The 9,178-nt window shown below is 45.5% G+C and overlaps 1 protein-coding gene across 10 annotated transcripts in view; it reads left to right on the top strand.

The window, feature by feature from the left end:
- The window catches only part of Asap1 (ArfGAP with SH3 domain, ankyrin repeat and PH domain 1), a 349,085-nt gene that overhangs the window by 91,910 nt on the left and 247,997 nt on the right, over window positions 1-9,178 (top strand). For all 10 annotated transcript variants that reach the window (XM_008845480.3, XM_008845487.3, XM_008845488.3 and 7 more), the window contains one exon: window positions 247-373. In XM_008845480.3, coding sequence (XP_008843702.1) covers window positions 247-373 — 127 coding nt within the window. The remainder of the gene's footprint in view (window positions 1-246; window positions 374-9,178) is intronic.

Raw genomic sequence — 9,178 nt, 5'->3', positions numbered from 1 at the left:
CCGAACCGCTGCCTCCGCCCGGGCCTCCCGGGCCGCGTTCCGCCGCTGCCGCCGGCATGCGCACTGGAAGGCGGGTCCGCAGCAGCCCCCAGCGCCGCGTGCCGCTCCGAGTTTGAAGGGCGCCAGGCCGGGCGGCGGGTGCGGGCAGCGCGCGGGGCGTTCATGAGCCTCCGGGCGGCCCGCGGCCCCGGGAGCCTGCGCCGTGACTCACCCCCGCCCCCACTTGTGTCTCGTCCCCCGCGGCAGGATGCCGGACCAGATCTCCGTGTCCGAGTTCATCGCCGAGACCACCGAGGACTACAACTCGCCCACCACGTCCAGCTTCACCACGCGGCTGCACAACTGCAGGAACACCGTGACGCTGCTGGAGGAGGTAGGTCGGGACCCCGCCGCGCCGGGGGCTGGGCTGGGAGGACGCGGAGGTGGGGACCAGGGGCAGCCACACCCCCTCTGACAGCCCCCGGGTGGATGAGGGGCGTCAGCCCTGCAGTCCCCCCGCCGCGCGGGCACCCTCTCCCGGGACTGAAAGTGGAGAAGGACCGGGCGGGCTCTGGGCACCCCAGGGAGTGCAGAGACGGAGCGAGCCCGCATCCTGCAGCCGGCCTGGGGCCGGGCGCTGCGCTGCGCTTCCACATCGTTGTGACCCTTTCCTAACCCAAGCACATGGCGTTAGGCCACCGAGGGCAGAAAGGCCAGGCTGCGTGGCCAAGGTCACCAGCCAGAGACTTAGAGGTGGCCCGGGCATGCACTTCTCCGCAGCCCCGCGGAGCCAGGCAGGCTTAGTTGCAGAGATAAGGGCCGGTGGAAAAACCCCGAGGAATAAAAGGGAACTCAGACGGATACTGTCTCCACCCCAGAGCTCTTTTTCCCTGCCAGCCTCCTGTGCTCAGAGTGCGGAACGGCCCAGGTGGAGGGAGGTCTGTGCAGACAGCCCCCCGCCCCCGCCGGCGTGCCCTTACACTAGCTGGTTTAGGAGAACTCAGGGCTGTGCAGGACACTCCTGAGGTTGTGGAGAGATGTGAGCCCTGTGCACTCTCCTGCAGAGCTGATCTGACTGGGAGATGAGACCAGAGCTGCCGAAAGAACAGCCTCTTGGTCTGGATCCCCCAGCGAATTCTTGGGGATGTCCAGGGCAGGAAGGGCAAAGTCATTTGTTTTAACGTTTGAAATGTAGTGAAAAAGTGGGGTGGATGAGGAGAAAGCTGCAAACCCAGAACCTGGCAGAAGCCCCTGGAACCTCAGGGAGAAGACATTTTTGCCCTGAAATTCAGCACCATCTCCCAGGGCCACAGAAAGGCATTCCCCTCCTAACCAGCTCGACCTAGCCTAGCCGAAAAAGACAGTGTTGGAAGGGAGAGGTTTTCCCTGGGGATTATGTGATTGGTTTATTTGTGGCTAAGGGAGCTCTTTTATTTAAGATCACCGGGGTCAGCTCCTAGTAATACTGGGAATCTTGAGTTTCTGTAGGTAAACTGCTCTTGAAACCTGCTTGGCTAGCTCATGCAGTAATTAGTACATGAAGAGCTGCTGTTTGAATGCATAAGGATTCTAAAATGTTGGGAGACTTGTGGTTCCCATCTTACCTGCTAGGTGCTGTAGACCAGTCTGAGTGTTTGATTCCAGATTATTTCTATTTTTCTCTGAAGTCATTGTTTAGGAAATAAATGTTACATGAATGGAGAAATACCAACCTAACTGGATTGGTTTGAAAGCCAGAGATAATGGCTTTTTTCCCTCTTCACTTTGTGAACTCGGTCAGTTGCAATGTTAGTATCATGGTTAGTTTCAGGAATTCAACTGAGTTGCTAGCAACTCAACCTCATGATGTCTGCCGTTTGTGTTACTAGTGTATTGGAACATGCTGATAGAGGCATATGCACCACCCTTTTTGGTACTAATTGTATATGCCTCTGAAGGATGTGACATTGATTAGACTGCAGGTTGTTTTCCTTCAAGATAAGTTCTTCAGCCCCTGTTCATAGAGCTGTCTGTTACTTTTACCTTTCTGCACGTTCCGATAGTGTTACTGTATTCTGTTTGTGCAGCAGGTGATAAGAGTGGTGATGCTGTTTGTGGGTGTATTTGTGCATATTGAAATATCTTAGAACAGAATTAATGTCATGTAAGTAACAGCCTTGGTCTTAGTTTAAGGTAACTGTAAATGCAAGTGTAATAGGGTTTTGGTTTTTGTTTTGGCTTTTTTTGGTGCATGCTGTGTGTGTTACTGCCTTACAAGGTTAGGTAGAAGAATAGACTTGAGAAAGAATTGGAACCAACCTTGTTCAAAAATGACATATTTGAATATATTGATATTCTTATTCTCTAAAATCTACCAGTAAATGTTGCATTTGTGATGGTTCAATAATTTTGTTATTATTTTTCAACTTGAGTATGGGATTTGTTAAGAAACCATTTTCACCAATCTGTATCTTTTAACTCTTGAATCAGATTCTGAGGTTGGACTCTGAGTAGTTACCTCTTATAGAATATGTGTTTAGTTTCTTGTTGTTGGGTAATCACCACAGTTGAATTTTATTTTTCATTCCAAGCTTACATAAATGGAGTAGGTACATTATAAACATCTTAGGTAGACAATAAAAACATGTGACTGGGTATGGTGTTATGCACCTATAATCCTAGCACTTGGGTGACAGACACAGGAGGATCTCTGTAAGTTCAAGGCTAGCCTGGTCTACATAATGACTTCAGGCCAGTCAGGGCTACATAATGAGGTCTTGTCTCCAAAAAGACTAGGTAGGGATGGGGTGAGGAATATGGGATGTGCCACTCCAGATCTGGTGGCACAAACTCTGAGGCCTGCATTTGGAGGCTGAGCAGGAGGATTGGGAGTTCCCAGACAAGGCTATATAGAAGACTCTGCTCCCCAAAACACAACGAGATGAAGGGGAGGGGTGGGAAACTAAGGTTATTGCCCCAAAGTATAAGCAAAATTTTAGGCACATACCATGAAGTCTTGTTATTTTACAAGTGAGATATTTGACAGGAATGTAGCTTGTGGTATTTTGTGGTTATTCTCAGGAATAGAATTTTTGGGTGCTTTTTTGGTGATGTGGACAGTCCAGAATAGGGAGTGATTTGGGTAGTTTGGAATTCTCTGTTTGAAAACAAGTCTTTTCCTAGGTCTGGTAGTTAAGAACTTCCTGTTTACTAGTGACCTTCTCTGCTGTTTGTATTACTAATTAACATACATAGGGCTCAACTGAAAAACAGCTCCAAGCTTGGAACCCCAAATTAACCTACACATTCTTTCCCCTTTCGCATGCCATGTTGTGCAGATGCTGCTGCTTGCGTTTAAAGCCCACAGTTACTTCTGGGCTTCACCTTTGGGGGTAAAGGGGCACACATGGCAGTGGGAGTAATGATGAGGCTTTGAGAGGCAGGAATAGATCAACTGGTACTCTGCCAAGGTTTCATCCTGGCGTGCGAGTGTTTTCCAAGCGAAAAGCCAATGTTTTGCTTGTTCAGCAACCGGAACACATTGATGTATGCTATTTTACTCCTGACCCTTTGGAAGTTAGAAGTAAGTGACTAGGCAGAGACAGGGTTCTTCCAAGAAAGGAGCAAGCAGGCATTTTAGGACTGCAGTGACGATGACTTTGGGAGGCATCTTCCTTTTAAAAACTTAGAGTAGCCAGTACTTAGAGCCTTTTGTAAGGGTATTGTATCAGTGAGGGTCTGTTTGCTTCCTTGATACTGGGCCAGCATTCATGTTGGTGCTCATGGATGCTTTGCCCATTTTTGAGCTGCTGCAGTGTACAAGACCAGCTGTAGGCAAATGGGGTACATGATTTGTAGTCCTCTACGTAGAGCTACTTGTATCTGCTACATTCAGAGTCCTGCATGTGGAACTATGAAGAAAGACAGAGTTCTTAGCTCCATTTTACAGAGAAGAAAATTGAGGCCCAAAGAGATGGTTTGTCTCCAAGGTTTGGTTAGTAAATAAAGGAGTTCAGAAATTTTTAATAGTTAAGACAAAATAGATGTCTGAATGTCTGCAAAGACACGTTTCATTGACTTTGTAGTTCATATAAGAGGCTCTACTTTTGTTGAACTTTGTAATTTTTATCTCACAAAAGAAATGTGTAAGTTCCTTAGCAGTTTAGTGTTGCTTCTTGCCCACATTCCAGGAGATTCTTAATAGTGATATTTAAATATATTATTTCATCAAAGACCTCAAAGATGTGGGTGTGGGATTTCAAACTTAAAGGAGAGAACTTCCATCAGTGTGGTCTATGAACAGCACTTGTTCAACACATCTTTGAGGTCCGTAAGTCACGTTGTCAAACCCTGCTGAGGTATTGGGGCTATTTGGATTGTTTTATGGAAGCTAATGCTGTTTGTTTTCCATCAGTGTGGTCTATGAACAGCACTTGTTCAACACATCTTTGAGGTCCATAAGTCACGTTGTCAAACCCTGCTGAGGTATTGGGGCTGTTATTTGGATTGTTTTATGGAAGCTAATGCTGTTTGAGAAAGTAATAAAACTATAGCTCTTAATAGGGCAGAAAGGTTAAGTTCATAGATGGGAGAAATAATGCAGAACATTCATCACAGCAGTACAAGCTAAACACTCCAGTTTACCATCCAGTCAGTATGCAGGGTCTTAAGTGCATTCCTCTGCTAGGCCCAGGGATTCAAGGATTAGTAACTTACAAGGTGCCCTCTCAAAGCCTTTCTAAGGGAGGAGGGAGTCAGATGTGGTTCTGATATAAGATGTATGCCTTAATTTACATAAATAATATTATCAAACCTTTCTGAAGGCATAACAGCATTTGACTAAAGGCAAAACAAAGTTGATTCATTGTTAAGGCCTCTTTGATAATAACTCATCAGTTATTAATGTTCCCACTGTGTACATGCCTTGTATGTACTGTTATTTAACGATACCAGTGTCATTCCTATTGTCAGTGGTGTGTGCATGGTTAAGTATTTGGTTTAAGGTCACACAACTAAGCAGCAATGGACTTGGACTTGAGACTTAATCCAACTCTCTAGGGTTCTCTTGAATGCCAGTCAGACTTCTGTGTATATTCCTTCCCTCACCTTGCAGGTTTCAGTTGTTCCTTCCATGCTGATGACTAGAGATCACTAGTCTTTGATAACTGAGGTTAATACTGTTCTGTGGATTCTTACATCTAGCAATTCCACAGCCAGGTCTTAACCAAGAACTGGTTAGTTATCCTCAAAGAGTATGTAGTTTTAAACCACAAAGTCCTTTTCATGATGGAGTTAAATAAAATCAAAGTTAGCTTCCTTTGCCTAGGTTAAAAAAATGTGGTTTGGTCTATCCCTGACCTCTTGACGATAAGCCAACCAAAGACAAACAAGTCTACCTGTGGTACCACTAACTTTTGTGGAATCTTAGGCTCTGCATTCTAAGCCTCTGATCCAGTCTTGGGATGATTCGGGTGAGTGTTCTCTGAACACAGCCAAAGTCCATGAGTGAAGAGTGGATTTACCCGGAGAATTACAAGGAGAAAGAAGCTTCCCTTATGTTCTTCCTACAGCAGAACTTGAACCTATGAGTCACATACTCCACAGCCATCTGCCCTTCATATACATCTTTGGCATTAAAATCATTTCTTCATCTTCGTGTAATAAAAGGTCATTCTGGTAACATTCTTAACACTATTCTCTTTATATGAATAAAGACTCATGTAAAATGACCTGTACAAGATCACATGGTAGGTAACTGGTAGACTTGGACTCTGAATGCAGAATATCTGAGTTCAGAGTCTATTTTACTTCCTATATGTTTCACTGTTTTTTAAATAAAATTTGGACTAAAAAGGAGGCCAATTTCTTTTTTCCTCTCTGCTCTGTCTTCACATTTCTCCTGTTGTGGTCAAGCAGGGCTACCAGCAGTCCTTCCTAGGCTAGTCAGAAGTAAATGGCCTTGTGGCTTCAGGCTCCACCTTGGCATGTGCTTTCTGGAACTTTTCACCAGCCTTTTGCCTGTGAACCTCTCACAGATGTAGCTGAGGAATTACATCTTGAAGTTGGAGCTACAGCAGGCTCCCTGCTTGGGAGCCGCTTGGCCATCCACTGCCTACTTTTTCTCTTCCCTCCCTACCCCTCCCCTCCCCGCTCCCTTCCCTCCCTTCCTTCCTTCCTTCCTTCCTTCCTTCCTTCCTTCCTTCCTTCCTTCCTTCCTTCCTTTCCTCTTACCATGTAGCCCTGGCTAGTCAGGAACTCAATAGGTAGACCATGGTGACTTAAGCGCACAGAGATCTGCCTGCCTCTGCCTCCCAGAGTGCTTGAATTAAAGATGTGGACCACTATACCTGGCTGCAGCCAACTTTTTTTCATAATATGTGTTGTTCAAGGAATCACTAAATAGCTGAGTTAAGGGGACCCCTTGGAAAATATGTGGTCTAGGATTGGACAGTCTGGGAGCCTCAGGAGGCCAAGGAAAGCTGGGGTAGGTATCTAATAACCAGTTGCAGTATTGCAGAACACTTGGTACATGCCTCTAATAATGTAATTCAGCATGCTGTCATGCTATAGTGTTTGATTTGGACTGACTGACCAGGTAGTAATTTAGTGCTGATAGTTTCCCTTTGATCACATACTTGGATTGCCGTTTATAGATGCCTAAAAATGGAGAGACACAGGGTTAATCTTACTTGTATTATTGGTTTATTAGAAGAGCATTCAAGCTTTGTATCCCATGATGAGTGATGGAGACCCACATAGATTTTGTTTAGATGCTTTCAAAAGTAGAGACTGAAGCCTGAAGATGAAAGGAAACGTAGACAGGGATTCAAATACAGGGCTTTTGACTCCTTATGTAAGGCCTGTTGTACTTTGATCTCCAAAAGGACCACGGTGAACATACTGGGGGAGCCTTCTCCAGTCCCATGCTCTAGATCTAGCTTCTAGGGAGGAAGACTGGAGTAAGTCTGAAACAAGGAAGCTCATCACGCTAAGCTGGTCTGCTGGTATAAGTACTGGTCTCTGAAAACAAATTCTGTGACGCCATGGTGACCCTCCCAATAACTGGGCTAAGAGGCTTCCATCAAAAGCCAGTTGTGTTGGATATTCAGACTATCCAGGCTTTTACAAAATGCCTTGTGTGTGGGTTCTGGAGTCTAGAGTGGTGGTTTCCATTTATGTAACATAGTCATTTGAGGACTTCTTGGCCGCAGCCATTCTTAAATGTGTTATTTAAACATGAGTAAGTGATGGAGCTGGAGATCACTCTGAGCCTAAGCCTTTGTGTCCTCACTTGATATATGGTGTCCTTTTGAGTATTAAAGGAGATAATGCCTGTGAGGCACTCATCCAGTGACTTCATGGGCTGGTAAAGGTGGTCTGTGGATGTCAAAGTCGCTTAGTCAGGAGGAGAGGCCAGCAAGGGGCCCTCTGGCATTCCTTGATGACTGAGTAGATGGGCTGATGCTCTCCCTGTGGCTAGTGCTGACGTAGGAGTTGAGGAGGATGAAGTTTCCCTGCTCAGCTTAATTGCAGCCCTTTTGTTTCCAGACTGTGTTGGGCAAAATACTGCAGCTAACTGTGCCTTTGTTTGCTTACAGGAAGAGTACCTACCTCTTAGAGAATCAGTGAGTGTGAAGTGCTGACTGTGCTGGCTGGCAGGCAGTTACTGTATAAGTGATGGCTCTTGCCCTTCTTACCATTGCTGTTTACTGTGATTGCATTAGATCATTGAATGTGTGAGAAGACAAGACCTGGTAGATGCATTTCAGAAGGATCGGTGGTAAGGTCAGATGGCAGAGCCAACTGTGTGTATTTCAAGGACCTGGACTGGGAAGGACCAGGGTGGCCCTAGTCACTTGGACCATTTGTAGATCATGCTGACAGCCATTTTGATTTGAAACAGGGTGCCAACTCAGTGTAACTGTATACTTAACCCTTAGGTAAGGGAACCAGTGCCAAGTTGTCCTCTGACTTGGGCTAGCCCGATTGGCTCCCAGTACAGCCTCATGATCTATGCTTTCTCCAGCTCCTGCTAATTCTTTACTTCCACAGATCCCCTGCTGGGTCCCATGCATTGATGTATCAAATTCTGGGTAGCACTTGTTCTCAGTTTTGTTGGGCTTGAGGGAAGGAGCTGTTTTGTGACATGGGTACAGGATTTGTCCATTTGTTGATGGTGCTGGGGGAAGTGTGTACGCCTTGGTCCTACCTGGAATTCAGAGTTGCTTTACTGATTACAGCTTGAAGCACTGAGACCACAAGGAATTCTATTTTTGTTTGCAGGCAGGAGCTTTCAAGTAAATCAAATCTCTGTTTTAGTGGCGACATAAGAGTGTGATACAGTCTCTTCAATGTCAGGAAAATGAATTTCCTTTGTAACTGTCAGGGATAGGGAGTAGATCAGTTTGGGAGACTCTACGTGTCTTAACCAAATGTTTAAGTTCACAGTGGACTCTTCCTGGGTCTGCGTACCATCTGAGCAGCTTTGTGCCCGGTGCTGTTTGTGGTCAGTTACATAAGAACTGATTTTTAATGCTGAGGCTATAATATAATGTTCCCCAAAGAATTGGAATATGTATTCCTTTGATAAGACAGTACCCATTGTAGCCACCCAGAAGCTAGGAAAACAAAATCAGAACCTTCTGTCTCAGGGAGGTAAAACCCACAAAACAACTGCAATTTGGTGCCAACTATTGCTGAAAGCAAAGAAGAGTTGTAAATTCATACAAGCCATCCCTTCCCCTGCCAGATGTACTTGGAGAGAAGAAAATACAAGCTCTTCCCAACTGTTATTAACACAGCGTGGATACCCTGTATATCTATAACATCACGACTAAGGGCAAGGACTGGCTATGCTAAATGTAAAACCGGCATGCACTGGACTGTAATAAGTATGCTGATAGTTACATTATTATGATGTGAGCTCAGCATAGCTAGAAAAGGTCTTAGAGATCATCTAGTTCTTTTATGAATAAGGATATTGGGGCCCAGAAAACAAAGGTGTGTTTGGCCCTTTTTGTAAATTAGATTCCTAACCAGCATCCCACCACATACAGCAAAGCAAAATGCCACTCGTTAAGCAAAATTTTGATTATTGGGAACGCTCATAGAGTATGTGATGGAATATGAGGGCAAGAATGATAGGGAGTTGGGGGGGCGCTGGAGAGGGATGGCTCAGCGGTTAAGAACACTGGTTGTTCTTGCAGAAGACCCAGGTTCT

Source organism: Nannospalax galili, unplaced genomic scaffold (genome assembly GCF_000622305.1).
Source record: "Nannospalax galili isolate Female #2095 unplaced genomic scaffold, S.galili_v1.0 scaffold380, whole genome shotgun sequence".
Taxonomy (NCBI): Eukaryota; Metazoa; Chordata; class Mammalia; order Rodentia; family Spalacidae; genus Nannospalax; species Nannospalax galili.
The sequence above is the reverse complement of the archived record's forward strand: the minus strand, read 5'-3'. Positions and strand labels throughout refer to the sequence as shown.